This window comes from Nilaparvata lugens, chromosome 2 (assembly GCF_014356525.2).
Source record: "Nilaparvata lugens isolate BPH chromosome 2, ASM1435652v1, whole genome shotgun sequence".
NCBI lineage: Eukaryota > Metazoa > Arthropoda > Insecta > Hemiptera > Delphacidae > Nilaparvata > Nilaparvata lugens.
Window position 1 is genome coordinate 27033069 of NC_052505.1, and position 18795 is coordinate 27051863.

Consider the following 18795-nt stretch of genomic DNA (forward strand, 5'->3'; position numbering starts at 1 on the left):
CAGTGTTTGACAGTGGAGAAATGAATAGTGGAACAGTGTTTCTGATTCTCGGCCATCCCACTGCCTTGGAGGATGGCTGATACAAATATAAATCTGATGCAATTTTAAGCATCTTAAGGGCCTCTTGATTTTAAGGGCCATCTGATGCAATTTTACTGAAAAGTAGCAGGTAACCCGTGCTCCGCAAGGGTCTATTTTTAAACTTGACGACCTGAAAAATTGACCGAGTGGAATCTTGGAGAGTTTGAAATAGGCCTAGAACCATCTCGGTTAATTAAAAATTCATATGCAAAATTTGAAGTTAACCAGTCCAGCAGTTTAGACGTGATGATGCGTCAAATATAATTTTCCTATACCGTACGTGTATGTGTATGAGCCAGTTATTTCCTTTATTATAGTATAGATAAGTCCTTCAACTTGGTGCTAACCTAAAAAAGTGACAGAACTCAAATCTTGTTTAGAAACCTTCCTTACATTAACATAAATGATATGTATTCATGGCCCATGAATGAAATTTGAATATTAATTCTGAAAAATCTAGAAGGAAAATTGAAATTTGTGCTTCGAGATGCACGAGATTGTCATTTTTAGAATCTATGTGCAAAATTTGGAGATCTAAATCATTCTCGTTTTTCCGGTATGCAATCCACAAGTTGACATGTTTTGATGCGAACAAACACAACCCTACTCTCTCTTATTATACAGATGAGCGAGTTCAAGTTTTGACTTCATGCGATTCTTGTTTCTTATATTTTTTTGTACCAACAAAAATTGTTTGTATCACCACCTTGCACCTAGGATATGAGCTGAATGGAATCACGACTCAAATAATTAAGAAACTTGTGCTTACTCTGTATAATTGTGCAGAGCTCATACCACTATATCTTTGAGAACTGTAATGATGAGATTTACGTTATAAAATCAGTGGAAATAAAAAGAACTGCAGAATTGCTGAGTCTCTGTTATCAACGCCTTCTGTACCTATTGAATATGTGTAATTAAAGTTATTCCGGTATATCTGATCCAATATTAATTTCTGGCTCTTGTTAATAATGATCGACTATATCTCAAGTATAGCCTATTTTATTAGTCAAGAAAATATATATTAATAAAATTATATACCGTATATATTATATTCTCATAATTCATTATGGTAGTTCATTATGTTTCTTCATAGTCAACAATGAACAACGCCAACAGTGCGGAGGTAGAAAAGGATAAAGCTATCTGCTTTGTCTAATGATATACAAGGATAGCAAAATAATGATAATAATGAAATAATGATACTCTTTCTTCATAACGTACTGAATCTCACTATAGAAGAAAATTTGTTGTGATACTTTAGCATCGAAAATAGAAACAAAAGGGAAAATGGCGTGAGTTTGGTGGTCAATCGGAGGAAAATATAGAGTGGTTATTATTATATTATATATTTCCCAGATTTAAAGATCTTATTTTTAAGCATCCTAGCAAAACATGTTTCGAATGAATTGTGTGACCACAAAATATTAACATTATCATCTCCAGCCATGACATCAGATAAGGAGAACGAGACATCAAATAAACTCGGCAAGAGACGACATTCTATTAGCAAGGTCAACGGACCGACAAGCAAGAGCTCTCAAACCGCAGTCACTTTACTTTTCAAACGAAATACCAAGTCGGCAAAATAACTTCAATGTTTGGAACAGAAAGAAAAAATTATAGACGGTGTTCAAATTTCTAGTATAGGGTACTATACTGTACTATGAAACTAGCTTATAGGCTACTGGCAATAAATACATCATGAATCACTCAATTCATCACAGGCTAATGATATAATAACGAATTAAAAATGATGATATTAAAATCCTTGAACGTCCAGAAGGTATTTGAATTCATTGGATATGTTTAGTATCAAGTCAGTCCAGTAAATAAAAAATAAGAGGTTCATAAACGTGACCCACTTTCATATACCTACCTCTTTTAACTTCAACGATGTTTGATGGTCTTGATTTTCTTTTATTGATATTTTATATTAGTACTGTAAGATAATTTTTTAATATACAAAATTTCACACTAAGAAATTTACTGTACACTCATTTTAGATCGAAAATGATTTGATTTTGAAATTCAAATTAACAATTTTTCATTGATATCCTTTTCGATCGTCTTGTGCACGTACGTCTATTAAATTCAATCATCAAATTATAATGATGTCATCACATCGTCGTTCAACACGTTCATTGGTTCTCCTGGCTCATTTTCTCCCTTGGTGACGTCATTTTACGCCGATAAAATCCAATTGATGAGGATTATTATAGTGGGGTTATAATTTTATGGAGTTTTCTACAATCAAAGTGAGAAATTCATGAATTTGCTTGTAAATATCAACGTTGGGGCTATAGATAGAGTGTCGCCATAAGAAATGGCATGAGTTTAAATGAACAAAAAGCTCATTGCTTGTCGCTTCTTATAGTGACTCGACTTTAGTCCTAATACTTTAACTTAGATAAGTGTGGAAAGGATTCTCACAATAATTGTAAAACTAGAAAAAAAAAACACTTTCAGATCCTCTCCTCTTGGCTCCTTTTTCTAGACTCCTCTCAGCTGACTCATTTGTCGGTGGATGAGCTTAAACTCTCATTGAAATAATATTCAAGTTTGAAGTTGAAGAAGTCCTCATTTAGTGTTAGCTTTGCAAGAAGTGAGTGCTGAGTGGAACTCGAAGCATCGAAGCATAAAACTTTAAACTTTACTTATGGAAACATAAAATTATTCATGTATTTCTCTATTAGTAAGGAACAGGCTTTTCAATCCACTCTAGAATAAAACAAAATATATTGTTACAAGAACTTTTTTTTTATTTAATCAACATGATTTCAACATTTGAGGTTCAATATATCAACTAAAAGTATTTTTTCAATTTAGAATTCCAAGATAAAGTACGGTACAACGTGTCTAAAAAAATGTATACGCCACAATTTATTCATTCTATGCAAATGAAAACTTTATGAAATGGGTGCGCAAAAATATAATTTCTGTGAGATTTTCATCACAATCTCGTTGGTTTTCCGAGTAATGGAACACAAGTTCTTCGACAATATGATATAAAGTTTATTGATGGAAATATCTATTCTAGAACATAAATTACCTATAGGCTGAGTTTGGATGAATAAATAGAAATTATCAATTTCAATAATGGAATTACAAACAAGCTCAAATTCTTCATCTTTAACTTCTTATTTTTGGGTGACTTTAATTTCTCATAGCATTCCAAAATGATCATAATAGGGCCAAATACGATATCATTACTTTGTCCGGTTAACATATCCTTAAAAAATTAATGTATGGAGAAAACAAAATGAATCAATATTACGACAGTAGAAGTTCAAGTTCCTTTCATTAAACGGTGGGTTTCGTAACATTGTCATATTTGCAGGTCACAAGGGAAATTTTCATCAGATGGAAATGTTTCCAGTTGACTCTACCATCCAGACCCGCTCTGACCGCTGCCGTATCCCGAGCCGCCTCTTCCTGACGGAGGCAGATAGCTGCGGCTAGGGTTTCCGCCCCCAAAGCCCATCATCCCACTGCTCCCATAGCCAGAGCCGCTTCCGCCTCCCATGCCTCTCTGGCCGTACATGGAGCCTCCGAATCCACCCCTTGAGCCGCCACCGTAACCGCTGCCCCCCTGCGAACTGCCGCCTCCGTAGCCTGAGAAGCCGCCCCCGCCTGAGGGACCTGATCCGTAGCCGCCTCCGCTCTGGTAGCCTCCCGGTAGTGGGTCGGCCGAAGTCAGAAGGATGCAAGCAGATGCGACGAGCAGCAGGATAGCGGTTGGCATCTGGAGAAAATTTATAGTATCAGTTGGCAAATGAACCTTTATAAAGCTCCAATCAACCTCATAGTAAGCCTGAATCATGGACCTTTATATGAGAAGAATCAACTATTTTGTTGAGTAATTATTGTGAACTGTCTAGTCACCAATAAACCACCAATATAGATTGTTAGAGTCGAATCAAATAAAAGTATAACAACTGTTTCTATTCTATTCTTCATCATTTCCATTTCTATTCAGATGATGTAGTTTGAATGAGAATCGATTTAGTTGAATCTTAAAATCTTAAAATACAATGTTAGAAAACAGAAAAACTTTACAGTTGAGGAATCACCGAATAAAGAAATGAATGAACTTCTTGGAGAAATCTCTATCTCCGAATTTCGAGAACGAAAACCCAAAAGCTGTAATTCAATTTTATTTTCTATATATAGTTTCTATCTCATAGTTATTTATAACAATAATTGTATATAATATTAATATAATTTCAATACTAGGGATAACAGTAGCATTTTGAAATTCAATAATTATTATTGAGATATCCTACAACAGACAAAATACTAAGTGAGTACAATTCTAAAAATATGTAGAATACTTGAATCAACTCAGATTATACTCTATAATTTATTATTTATCAAAAATCATTTTTAGTCGCAAGATAAAATGCTGAAATGAAAAGATGTTTTCCTGAAATACTGAAGTCGGCTACTGTTGTTCCCATCTTCAAAAAAGGAAATAAACTCAGTAAAGAAAACTACAGACCCATCTCATTATCACCAGTCATGTCAAAACTATTTGAAAAAATTATAAAAACTAGATTACTTTCATTCCTCAATAGCTGCAACTTTTTTTCGGCCTGCCAGTTCGGTTTCAGGGAAAATCTTTGTACAGAAATTGCCTTACAGCATCTTTTGGAATATGTCTATTCAGGATTAAAGAGTGGCTGTAGTGGCAAAACAGCGGGAATCTTCCTGGATATTAGTAAAGCATTCGATACAGTTAATTATAGTCTGCTGTTCCGCAAGCTGGAGAGTGCTGGTGTAAGGGGAATTCCACTAGATTGGTTTAAGTCCTTCCTACAGGGTAGGAAACAGTATGTAAGGATCAGAAACGTTGCAAGTGAAGTATTACCCATAACTTGTGGTGTGCCGCAAGGTTCGGTTCTTGGCCCTATTCTCTTCTTAATTTTTGTAAATGATTTGTATAATGGTGAATTGAATGGACGGATAACTGCTTTTGCGGACGACACTGCTCTTTCATATAAAAGTAATAACCTTCAAGATTTACATCAGAAAATGCAGTCTGACTTGAACAAAATATCTCTATGGTTTACATGTAACAAACTTAAAATTAATGTAGCCAAAACTAATTATATGATGTTCAGTCTCTCTGGAAGTGCTGACTTGCCTGCTCCACTGCGCTTTCACTCTCCAGTTTGTTCCTATTCTAGCTGTGACTGTCCCAGTATCAGTCCAGCAAAGACTATCAAATATTTGGGTCTTTCACTGGATGAAAATCTGAATTGGAGGCAACAAATTGAAACTCTAAAGAAGTCTTTAAGGTTCTATTTGATGATTTTCCATCGCATTAAATATTTGTGCGATTTTAATGTAATGAAGGAACTTTATTTTTCATTTGTACATTCCAAAATTGAATATGGAATCACATGTTGGGGAAGCTCCTATTACGCTAACCAGGATCCAATTATTAAACTACAAAAAGCTTTTATAAGATTGATAACGGGCAGTAGGTTTGATGATCATACATTTCCACTGTTCTGTCATCTTAGAATTTTGCCTGTTAGGTTCCTATATGTATTCAAGGTTTTGTCATTGTTCTTCAATATAAGTGGAAATAGAGGTGTGACAATTGATTACTGTCAGCCTGTTACCGCACTTCGACAGACCAGGCGGACTGCGGCTTCCCAAGTCAGATGTCCTAAACCCAATTGCACTCTTTTTCGTAAAACGTTCATTTTCCTGGCACCTAGATTTTATAATGCTTTGCCGCTTGAGGTCAAGAATGCCATTGCTGCATGTAATTGTGGAAATAAGATTAAGAGATTAATTAAAATTTGGCTTTTGTCACTCACTCCCGAAGCTCTAGAGTTTTTGTTCATAATTATTGTTTAATCCGTCTATTTTTCTTTCCATTCTGTTAACTTTGCATTCTGTTATCTTGCTTTTCTTTTTATTTTTTCTCCTCTTTATTTATTTTTTTTTTGTATTTTCCCTGCTCTTTTTACCGTTTTTTTTGCAACATAAATCAATAGATTAATCTTTTCACACAATTTGAATCTCTATTTTTAATGATTTTCTTTTGCTTTCTCTAATAATTAGCATCATCTCTTTAATAATTAAATACTAATATCCTATTTTGATTACAGCCCATAAATGTTTTTTTTTATCTCTCTTTTTTCTTTTTTTTCAGTCCATTCTATTGCTTTAGTAAAATAGTGTGTTAGACTCCCTCCAGCGGTCCGTAAGTTGCATCTTACGTGCTGGATTGTATTTTTCTCAATAAGTAATAAGTTGCATTATAATATTAAAATTATCTCATATTATAAGATTTTGTATATAATAATCTTGTTTGTTTGTTTTTGATATGCATGTATTTTACATTTCCTTGTATTGTGCTTATTGAGAATAAAACTTCATTCATTCATTCATTCATTCATTCATTCATTCATTCATTCATTCATTCAAGATTGTCATTAGATATATGGGTGAAATAATGAAAGATAGGATAATGGACAGAGCAAAAGAGGGGAACCGACCAACCAATCACCGACAAGATACAATTTGAAGTCAGCCTATAGAAATAGACACGCCTACAAGCTCCGCATACTCTCTCCTGATTGGTCAACAATGCATTTATGAATTCGGATGGTAGATGTCGGTAGATACTGGTTTACGAACACATTATCCTCTCAAATGTGGATTGGTAAAATAGTATATGCATTCTTCATTCTTGTTGGATAGAAACAAAATATTCACTCAATTCAAATTGTAATAATAGAATTCCAAAAATCATGCAAAAGTGGAAATTTGAACGTTTATAATACAGGATAATCATTACCAATATCAATACCAACGCAATATATTGATGTGACTTGTTCTAAAAATGATAATTGAATATTCTTGTTCCAAAAAAATCAAATAAGGGAAAATAATATTTATGAATAAATTTATTTTTCAATTTGGCTCACGAGAAATTTGTTATAATGTGATTGGAAAGAGTGCGAGAAAAACGAATAGAGTGTGAATGAGTAAAAAGGAATCTGAAATTTACGCGAAACTAGGCATAAAACTGACGTTTTTCCAGTGCGTTACGTAGCTGAGCGATTCGGGTAAAAATTCACGATTGAAGAAAAACTGCTAAAAATATTTTATATATTATTACTCCTAAGTGTCTGTTGAGTAATATAACCATATAGACGAGATAGAAATATCCTGCCGGCTATTAATATGTATGCTAATTTACAGTGTTTCAAGTGAGTACCTGATTGTGAAGTTCTGTATGAGTATTGCATACTTTGAAGTGCTTCACTTATACGGTACTCGTAATAATTACAAGCTAGCCAGATCATGGAATGCAATACTGCAATATTGTCATTTTTCCGTCTTTTATCAAGTGAATTTTTAAAATAAGAAACTTTTTATGGCTAGTGATTTGCAATATCAAGTATAAATAATGCTGATATCAATAATTTACATTTCACAAGCCAATATTTACATCAAGTAAATTTTAAATAGATTTCCTACCTAGTAATATCAATGCCACTTTGTTCAGTAATCAAAGAGAGCGATAGCTCCTATCAGATTTATCAAAAACTCATTTTACGTCTTATTCAAAACCTCTTCCCACTCAATATTATAATACCACCATCCCAAAAACCCTTGTTAGCTGCATGCAATATGTCATAATAATTATATAATATCATCGTGAAAAAATCTTTATCGTATCTCAAGATTCTCATCTTATAAACCATTTAAGATCAATTATGATTAAAATTCTATCATCATCGTCATCATTATTGTATTACAGTATTAAAAGCTATTCAACTCAAACACTCAATTATTTGAAAACAGACTGAATCTGAATCAAATCAGGTAGATATTAGGCCTATACATAATCACAAAACCGAATCGTATCGTATTGGAAAACTAGAGTGATTTTACTGTATTGAAATTGTATCCTACCCTTTACATTTTGGCTAGAAACTTATATAAATTTCAAGATACATAACTCTGATTGAAAGAACATAATTAATATTGAATCACTTACCGCAATTGGATTCATGGCGTTGCTGACACAGTCGACTTCACTAAACCGATGGTAAGCAATCGAATGATGACTGATGTTTGGTCGACGAATAATTTATATCATCAAAAACTCCTTGATTAGCTCACTGTACACCTGGGATAAACCAGGATACTCCTTTAATACAACTTGAAAGACGGTAGCCGTTTCAAGGAGATGCGATGAATGTATCCTTTCTTTCAACCTTTCAAGTGTTGCTCCAGACACAATGATTGTCAACAAAGAAACAATAACAGAGCGATTACGAGGGCGTGAGTAGGGAGAAGCGTGAATTGGGACTACTCGAGATAGTGGTTCGAGAATAATAGATATTCTATCCGTGATTGAATGAACGTGAAGGTGTAATACAGGATGCAAATCGTTGCAAAAAACGTGAACAGATAAAATTTTGACATTGAGTCTTCTTTTTGTATCAAACTCCCACCGCCTAGACTGTCGCGAAAATATGATCGTTTCATTAGAATGATTGCATAATTGATTCAATTTTAAACACGAACGGTGGTGGGTCTATTCAATTATTGTCTTTTGGATCGTTTTGAAGGATCCTGCGCCGCAAGGTCACGGGCGAAATTCAACTGCTTCAATGCACCTTTTTGCATTTTCAATTATAATTGGAAGACTCATTTGAGCTGTTATCTATTACGCTGTCTCAGAATAAAAAAAGACAGTAGCATGAAGTGAGACAAGCACTAATAATTGCAGACGTGTTTCCGGCACTTCAAAATCTGTGTAGGCCCAAGCACAGACAATATAGCAATATTGCTTTAAACTGCTAGATGATATATTTTATTGCAATGAATTATCTGTGGCCCAAGTGTCACGCAAGACACATTTCGAAGACGTTACACGGAAACATTTGAATAGAAACGTAGTCTTAAGCGGAGTTCTATGTCCTGGAATATAGCCTATGGAAGCCTAATTCATATGTTGGTTTCATTGGATTGCTCCTCAAAATCCTTGGATGTCAATCTGATTTAAAATGAAGCGTAAATAAGCAAAACGATGGTATCAGTTCACTTAATATACAGTACCTACAATACCGTATACAGTAATACAATACCTACATAGCCTACATTTACGCAATATTTCACTTACTATTCGCAAAAATCGATAAGATGCCTCTATTCGCAATAAACAGCGAAATATAAGTTTTTTAAAATATCCTTATGAATAATATGTTCATTCATTCATAAATCATTATTATAATATGTTGCTACAGTGATGTCTGGGAATTGCGATTGGAACTTATTATTGCACAATAGTCAAATATCAGTATCAGTATTAATTTACAAAAAAAAAATTGAATATTAAAATATTCATTTTACAATTCAACAGATAGTTTTTTATCACAATAGGTAATTTTTAAAAAAACTTCGTGCTATGGATGTTGTTGTTTTCGCTTTACTTGGGTTTGCACTCAGGGTGTACTACTACATTATAACAGATTGTATCATCTACAAACAATGAACATTTTTCCAATACACACCATTAGGAATAATTATAATCTACTGTCTCATCTATTTTGTAGCTAGTAGCACCCAACAGAAGTATAGAAAGAGCGGCCTAATCTGAAACAATAACCTCTGTCAGTCATAAGCTACATCATGTAAGCTAATTTTATCAACTGCATCTAACAGCTAGATTACTTTTTCTGATTATTTTTACATAAATATCAGTGTAAATTGCTCTTGTGATGTTACGGTACTCTGTCTAGTGTCAAGGACCGCACAGTTCACAGGATTGACATTCATCGTCTGCTACATTTCACAACAGTAATAATTCTGGTTAGCGCGGTTTGACTTCTGTTATCTGTTGCAATGTCTCTTCAATCTTCAATTTTCAAATTTTCTCGAAAAAGTGCGAAGGCCAATCCGTGGTTGCATCCCTTCAAAAATGTGTATATAAATTGCAAGAGTATTGCTGTCATTTGTCACTCAATCCTTGTCTTGCTTTGGTGATAAGTCTTCTTACAGCAGCTTTGCTTAGAACAAATTTCAGCTACGAAGAATTAAAACATTTCATCGTGGTTTAACCAAGTTTGACTTTTTGATCGTGAGTTATCTTCAGTGGACACAATGAACGGAGCCTTATCCATTCTTACTGTGAGTAAATATTTATATCTTCAAATTTTACAAATTTACTTTTTCATCTTCCTGTGTAGTTGATATCCTAGCCTTAGTAGATGATATCCTGTTATCTCAGATATACAATATGGAAAAATAGTTTTTTTGTTGAAATTATCTCAACCTTTCTTTATGAAAATAATGAGAAACTAAAGATTGACTATGTGAAGAAATTGAACTATAATTTATCGTTATTCCAACGGTAAAATTTTCGAAACGCCTCTGTTCAAAGATAGATAAAGAATACGGTACGGTAATATTGTTCCCTTAGAACAAGAGTAGATGGGAGAGCATTGCTAGTTTAGGTTCCATGTTCAGGTGAAGTTTCTTGGAAAATCTCTATCTTCAGAATCAAATATAGATCTAGCTAATGATCATCTAAATCAAAATCTAGTTGAAGTAACTGATATATGTAATATCTAATTATATTTTCAATATCTCATACGGTATTTTTGAAATCGATATCTTTGACATCTCTTTAATGTCGAATCTCACAAATATTCAAAAAACTTTTCCAATTTTTACCTTCTCTTCAATATTAAATTTTATCAACGTAATAATGTGCTGAATTTATCTACTGAGATCTAGAACGGGTGACCAATTGAGGAGTTGACTCCGCTAAATATCATTTAGGTCCCTTAGGTGTTGAAAGATAGCCTCCCGATGGTTCGGAACCCAACTAAAGATGCACCTGTTGGGCCACTCTTTCATCATCATCATCATCATCATCATCATCATCATCATTACCATAATCTTTTTCTCCATTCATTACTCTCTCATCATCATCTTTTCAAGTCTGGAGTTTGTGAGTGTATCATTCTCAGCAAAACATAATGAATTACATCTAGGGTAATGATCTCAATTATAGAAATTTATACGTAGTGTTGGGAGTTCATCATTGTGACTAATACGAATATGAGTATTAGATATTGTCGTTAACGTGTAATATCGGGGACCGAGCTTCGCTCTGGAGTACAAAAGCATAAAAAATGTATCACGAAAGAAGAAATTATAATAACATTCATACAGAAATGTTCTATGTATTCACAGTAAATTGAGATTAATTCCCAGAGGAATGCAAAAATTTCCCTCACAAATGCCAAGATGCACAAAAGCCGGTTAAATTTTAATCCTGATTAACTTCACGTGAACCAAATCAGAGAAGACCATTTCAAAAAGATGGATCTACTGGAATTAATCAGGATTGAAAATAACCCGGCTTTTTTGCAACTGGCACTCAGTACCTGATTGAATGATTAGAAAAGTTCTGTGAATGATCACAGCTGAGTCATAATTTTGACACACTCTCACACACATGAACTCGCTCACTCACTTCCATCACCAACAGACGACGAAATAATTATTATCAGCTGTTTTTCCAAGGATGAATAATTATTATCCTTTTAATGTCCTTCAGCGAGTTTTCCCAGGGATGAGACCTAGTGCAATCGAATCTGTATATTATAAACCTACTATGTTCTGAATTTCGTGAGAATCGTTAGAGCCGTTTTCGAGATCCGGTGGTGAAATACAAACGAATGAGCATCTAAACATCCAAACATATAAACAGAAGTTGCTCGTTTAATAGTATAGGATGAACACGTTGGGTATTTCTAATCTTACAAATCAATGTGTAATAAATCACAGAAATGAATACAACTGAAAATTAAATGATACAATTTTCATTTTTTATGACTAATGTCACTTCTCTAAGTAGATCAGATATCACTCATCTCTTAGTGAGAATGCCAGTCTAAAGGACCCCATACACTAGGGAACTTGGATCGGCAAAGCTCGTGTAGGATTTGTCCCACACACTGTAGTGGGGAGAGTGAACAACCGTTCGTTACTTCAGTGTCTTTCGGGGTCTAGAGATGAGTGTTTCAAAGTTTGCAGCTGCTGTGGGAAGAAAATATATTGAATATATATAGATATAATATATCGCCCTGGCGGATGAACCGAACAAAGGTTTTAATCCAGATTCAAGACCAAATTCGTCACGAATTTGGTTCGCGGTTCGCCAATTTTCCTCATACACTGTATGGAGCACTTAAGTGCCGTTTGCACAGTACCAGTTTAAACTAAATTTCATCTTAAACTGGATTAAATCTATATCAAGTATAATCTGTTATAGTGTGATTCATTTTGAGTTTTAGCCAACAGCTGATTGAATTCAGTTTGAGCTTTCACTGTGCAAGGCGGCCCTTAATGCTGGGAACATTAGGCAGTTTAGTGGGTATGCACCACAAAGTAGGAGGAATTTCTTTCTTCTTTCTTCTCTGTGGTATGCACCCAGTGTTGAGAGTGTGACTATGACGGGGACGCACGACAATGTCCATCGGCCTCCACATGGCTTGGCTCTCAACACAGGGACCAGAGATAGATAGGTCCCATACATGGTGAACTTAGCTTGCTAAGCTCCATTATTATGTCATATTTGTGCGTAAATGCATTCTGCCGCCCTTATGATAAGTGGGGATTTGTGGGTTCGCACAAGGTAAAGAGATATCGGTATTTTCTTGATTTACTGCCCTTTGTAGAATTTGATTACCCATTACCGGTTTGTAACGTATAAGTGTGGTAGGCTATGCAAGAATTGAATTGAGATTGGACTGAGAGGCAATTGTGCCTCTTCTGTTTTTTTATTTTTCAAGTTACTTTGTTTTTTTTTTACTTTGTAGTATTGTAGTTGGTTGACTAGGCTACTTCTCCGCCAGCATCCTCCGGTTTTTCTCGTTTCTGTTATTGTCTTCTATTTTCATCCTACTCACTCCAGCTCTAATAATATCTAATTAAGTCTACGAACTGGTCTCGGCCATCCAATCCCCCCAATCATTGGCAATTATCGGCTTCTAGGGATCACCTTGTTCGATTTTTTAAATAACTACTTTGCATGATCACGTGTTTCGTATTACTGCTGTTTGGTTTCGTATTTTTGCAATTTGCATCAGTCTGAGAGAAATATATACAGATACTCTCATTTATGCATTATTACAGAATGCCTGCCAAAATAAAATGAAGTAGTCTAGCTGTAGAGATTCGGTTTCAAAATCTGTTATTTTCAAAATCCTAATCTCGTTTTCATGAAGATTATTCACGACTAGCAGGTATCCCGTGCTCCGCAAGGATCCAAAACTTGACAAACTGAAAACTTGACCTATAGAAATCTTGAAGAATTCAAGGCCTATAACCATCCTCGGTGAATCAAGACTCTATACACAATATTTCAAGTTAATCAGCCCCAGTAGTTTAGACGTGATGGATGCGTCATTCGCGAATTTCCCATCCCGTACCGTATGTGTTCAAGCCAATTCTTTCCTTTATTACATTATAGGTAGATATAGAAGATTTCGCGATACATTATTTTGAACATTTATCTTTTGATATGAATGCCAATAGGCTACGATAGTAAAAAAAGGACAGTAACTATTTCTCTTGAGTCCTATTTTCCTTCTTCCATTCTGTCTGATGAATATTATTGTGTTGAAATCTGAATATATAGAGTTTTCTTAGATAAGGTATAATCCTTGAATTGAGAGGCGAAATTCATGGAGGAGATCCAAGGCATGTTTCATGGAATTTATAAGTTTTGAAGGAAAGGTTTCGAATACACTCTAGATTTACAAGGAGAAGCGAGATCATCAATTTGCAGTATTACATCATAGTCACGCCTTGATATGCTTTTCTTGTAGTGAATGTATCACTTTTTCGTAATCTACAACACTTAATAAAGGCTATAATCTGAATTTACATGAAACAGGTTTCAGAGACGAATTTAATAGTTTGATAAATTTCAAATCTCTGGCCAAACTGAATACTTGTAACTAGTTTAAATAATAGTTCGTCAAATTTATTGAATGGAAAAAGTTGACCTAAGTTACGGAAATTTTAAGTAGCATTAATTTATAGTATTTACCAAAGGTAGATAACTACATGTATTCTATAATAGGTATTCATGTATTACCAATGTATTCAGGAACTCATGTATTACCAATATTAAGACAGTGACAACTGTGACGTGGCGCTTCTTCAATTTTTAGCAACTTTTCCCCCAATTTTCAAATTTCATGGAACTTGTTTTGAAAATTCTTCATTTCTTAATTTGACTATTTCAATACATCTAATAGCAACCATTTCCTGCCCTGTGTCACTGTTCACTTCGGTACTGTCTCTGATATTTTACTCTTCATTTTTCTTTGAAAATTCTGATAAATATTGTTTGGTGATTTCCAGGTAATAGCAGTAGTAGCAGTCAGCGTCTCCGGGTTTCCAAAGGGCGGAGGAGGAGGTGGAGGAGGGGGCTGGCCCATGAAAATGATGGGTGGAGGAGGAGGTGGGGGAGGATGGCCCATGAAAATGATGGGAGGAGGTGGTGGCGGATGGCCCATGAAAATGATGGGAGGAGGAGGTGGAGGATGGCCCATGAAAATGATGGGAGGAGGAGGTGGAGGTTGGCCCATGAAAATGATGGGTGGAGGAGGAGGTGGAGGAGGATGGCCCATGAAAATGATGGGAGGAGGGGGTGGTGGGGGATGGCCCATGAAGATGATGGGAGGAGGAGGTGGGGGAGGATGGCCCATGAAAATGATGGGTGGAGGAGGAAAAGGAGGTGGCTGGCCCATGATGGGAGGGGGCGGTATGATGGGCTGTGACTAGGGATAGCCGAGACTATCCTCTAAACAAATAATTACCTCTCTCGACTTTCTTATGATTTGCTGTATCCCACAATAATCTGTCATTATTGATCTTGAACTCTCTTGTAATACAGTATTATGAGTATTTGTAAATGACAAAATATTATTGATATCCGATCACCTTAGTTTTATAAGTGTGATTTGTGAAAATTGTTTTATTTGTAATATTTTTGTACTCTGAATGTAAAAATTGAAATTATGAGAATAAAATTCTTCAATTGATTCCATTGTATCCATTCATTGATCCATTGAATTTCAGCGATAGTTAATTCTGGTTGAAGTAGCTCAGGTAGAATCTTTCTCGTCTGAGATATAAGTAATTCTATTCATATTCTAGATAATTAGCCTACACACTGAAGAGAATAATACTTCCAAGGAGCTGATCGAAAATCCTTGAAGGAAAATAGAAACAAGAAATTTTCAAATAAAAAAATAGAAGCACTTTATGACTTTTATAGCATTAGCATTCACAATACACTCATATTACTATTGTACCTACCATATCAGAATAAGAATACTGATCAGAATAATATAGACTACCATACTGATTTATGACAGAATCATAATAGAACAAGAATCTTATATTAATAAAATATAGGTACTCAACTTATAAAAGTGATGTCATTCCCATATTTATCTGAATGACAAAGAGTTCATTATAGTGTGAGTATTTATTGCTAAGAACCAATAGGCCAGTTTCTATTGCCGGATAATTGTCCAGAACTGGAAGGATAATAATTATTATTAGTACTTGTATAAAAGTATGGCCTAGGTCTATTACTGATAATTTGATCACTAGAAGGTGGTTTCCTCTTATTTTCTGCCTTGTTTCTTATATTATTTCTGTTCCACGTTATGTAAGTTATCGTGTAAGGTGGCGGCTGATACTTCTTTGATTTAAAGTCACCGTAAATCACTTTATTTCTCGTGTTGCTTCTTCTGTTGAGTTCGTCCAATCTTTCCTGTTTCAAACGATTTCGTTCTTCCATCAGTTGCCTGTGTCTAAAAAAATGAGGCATTGTATGTATAAATGATAAAATTACAAGTGATAAATTTTGTAAGTTACCAGTGATTCAACTTCAGTTAAAAATGTTACGCTCCTTCAAAGATTCTTTTCAATTTACGAAAAAAATGGATTGAAAGAGAATAGCAAAATGTAGTAGTCACTGATTTTTTTCCAAACTATTTTTGAAGTAATCTCATTTGTAATTTTGAGAAATGTGAGACCAATTCCATGGAAAAAAGAAAATGAAATGATTAAAAGATAACACATTGTAAAGTAGGGATGAAACAGTAAATTTTATTCCAATTTTTATAAAACGAATTAGAGTTACTTATATAATCTATTGGAAACATGAATTCATTTTTGAAACCAGGTAAAGTTTTACAGCTATGTTGGTAGAAAAATAAAAATTATTTTGAGAAATGCCAGAAAATTCTATAAAACTCTTATGAAATTGAAATAAGTTAGTATTGTTTGAAATAATATTCTCTTGGCATGTGTCATAATCATAACTGTTCATTATTTTGAAAAATAATATATAAAACGATCAATATGGAATAGCCTATACCTGATTTTTCATAAAACAATAGGTTTAATAAATTTGCACCGTATTTGATAGGATAGAAAGAAAAGAAAATTAAATATGTCGAATGTAATGCAAGTGTACAGTACAGTAATAATTTACGTTGAAATGAAAATGAGCAGAAGAACTATATACTGCTCTCATATGAATAGCTGGAAGTCTTATTTTACAATAAACAATAACGTTCCTAACATCATGTGAAGTGTATTTACTACAACAAACCATCTACGTTTAGAAAATCAAACAATTTTAAAAATCATTCGCTGAAAAGAAAAAATATCCTAAATGGCTCAATTTACATCTTGAAAAGGTCTGATACAATTTTATTATTCCCTTCAGTTTATATAGGTATTTCTTCATTTGTTTATAAGGCTAGGAAGCACTATAAACGCTTGACACTTAAAAAACACTATCTTAACCTCACAATTTTTTTGTTTCATGAACAATTGTTCATTCTATTTAAGAACAGAGCAAAAATAAATTGAGAAATATAAATTACGAACAAGTATTTGTCTCGTAGTTTTTATTTTGTATTGGTGGTTCCTCTCCAAAGTAATAAATTTATATTATTGGAATATATTCAACTAGGTATTTAACTTCTTTTCATTTTTATGGATAACAGGATAAAAAATAATTATTATACTGAATATATTGTTTAAATGGATAGAAGGACTACTGACTTACCGGAATAATGGTCTAAATCCTATTTGCTCGGATGTTTTCATTATTTCATCTACGTTAGGCATTTCATAAAATTCAGCTTCTAGTTCTTCATCACAAGCCAACGCTCTAAATGAGCAAGTCATTATAATCATGGTGAAGCTGATGAATGTCAACATCTAAAACCAGTAGACTTTTATTTTCACTCTCATGACACAATTAAAAGTGTTCTCCAAAATTGTGAAACTCTTGAGAAAATTCAAAAATATATATTTGAACATTTATTATTGGTTGTGTTCATATCCTCCATTCTGTTATAGTCATGCTGATTTATTGAGAAATTTAATATTATATTATTATAAATTTGAAAATTTTATTGTTATACATCCATTTTTGATAATCGTTATTTGTCATTGCAGTTTTTTGTCAGAATATTTTAAAAGATGAATAGTTTGTTCTATATTGAACAATGATAAGTCTCACATGAAGGCTATGACATTCTACCTCAATGTATGTTAAATGAATATAAATATAGTTTTTTGGTAATATTTTTCTATTATCATCAGTGGAAAATCTTATAAAAAATATTCATTTTGAAATAAAAATCACTATCTCTATTTCAGGTTCAAACCCTCCAATGATAAGTTTATTATACTAGAAAATTCTATAATAATAATTATTAAGTGTTTTCACTGATAGTGCTGAATCTTACCATGCAAAGCAAAATTTGAAAGAATTAAAATTTATACTTTTTAAAAGATGGATTTATGTTCAAATAAGACTCAATTTATTATCACCTCATACAAAAGTTAGTCTTCTAGTATAATCTAATGCAAAAAATTCTCAATTAACTTACTGTCGTTATAATAATCTTATAAATTTAAGATAGAATTTATATTATCTCAATCGAAACAAGAATATACTTGGCTAAATAACTTGAACAAATTAATTATTATTATTTCAAAACTCACATTTCTAAAATCCATGATCGCATTCTAGCTATATTCACTAGCCATACTTGTGGAACCACTGCAATTCACCTATAGAATCAATAACTGGAATACCACTGTTTTAACATATTATTTTATGAAAAATAACTAAGATGATCTGTTCTTTCAATCCACAAATTTCCTACTGAATAGTCTACTCAGGAATTGCTTGACTAGTAGGCTATATATGTACCGGTATAGGCTGCACTTTTAAAAATAAGCACCAAGTTGAGGACTCAACAATAATAGAATAGTTAGCACATTAGTGTAAGAGCACCTCATATTGTGCAGTTAGGAATTTTCAAGTTTAGCCTGCGTATTACAAAAATAAGAGTAAAATTCATGGATGTCTCATCCACTCCGTGAACAATAATGTTCTAGGCGTTCATGTAATTATATAATTATAGCAGTCTAATTTTGGATGTGACTTTGTTGTAAACTTTCAATTATGCATGGCTCATGACTGAAGACATCAAAAAAGGATAAGTGATTTCATGAAAATTCAAGGAAACTTTCATTGACCTGAACACTAGACATTCAAATGAATATTACTCATTTCTGAAAAAATCTCATATTCATATTAGAAGTTCCATATGAGCT

The 18795-nt window shown here is 33.6% G+C and overlaps 3 protein-coding genes across 3 annotated transcripts; 1 reads left to right on the forward strand and 2 right to left on the reverse strand.

Annotated features, from left to right (window-relative positions):
- Positions 1-2820: 2820 nt before the first annotated feature.
- On the reverse strand, positions 2821-8712 carry LOC111045769 (glycine-rich cell wall structural protein). The gene is made up of 2 exons (XM_022331223.2): positions 8108-8712; positions 2821-3826 (listed from the first exon to the last, which is right to left on the reverse strand). Exons 1-2 carry the CDS (start codon positions 8120-8122, stop codon positions 3467-3469), a joined length of 375 nt encoding a protein of 124 aa, XP_022186915.1. The 5' UTR covers positions 8123-8712; the 3' UTR covers positions 2821-3466.
- A 1125-nt stretch (positions 8713-9837) lies between these two features.
- LOC120349834 (heavy metal-associated isoprenylated plant protein 33-like) lies at positions 9838-15300 on the forward strand. The gene is made up of 2 exons (XM_039420925.1): positions 9838-10245; positions 14500-15300. The coding sequence occupies exons 1-2, from the start codon at positions 10219-10221 to the stop codon at positions 14920-14922; spliced, it is 450 nt and encodes a 149-aa protein (XP_039276859.1). The 5' UTR covers positions 9838-10218; the 3' UTR covers positions 14923-15300.
- An 85-nt stretch (positions 15301-15385) lies between these two features.
- LOC111045790 lies at positions 15386-18355 on the reverse strand. Its single transcript, XM_022331251.2, has 3 exons — positions 18178-18355; positions 17231-17385; positions 15386-15962 (listed from the first exon to the last, which is right to left on the reverse strand). Exons 1-3 carry the CDS (start codon positions 18190-18192, stop codon positions 15638-15640), a joined length of 495 nt encoding a protein of 164 aa, XP_022186943.2. The 5' UTR covers positions 18193-18355; the 3' UTR covers positions 15386-15637.
- Positions 18356-18795: the final 440 nt, after the last annotated feature.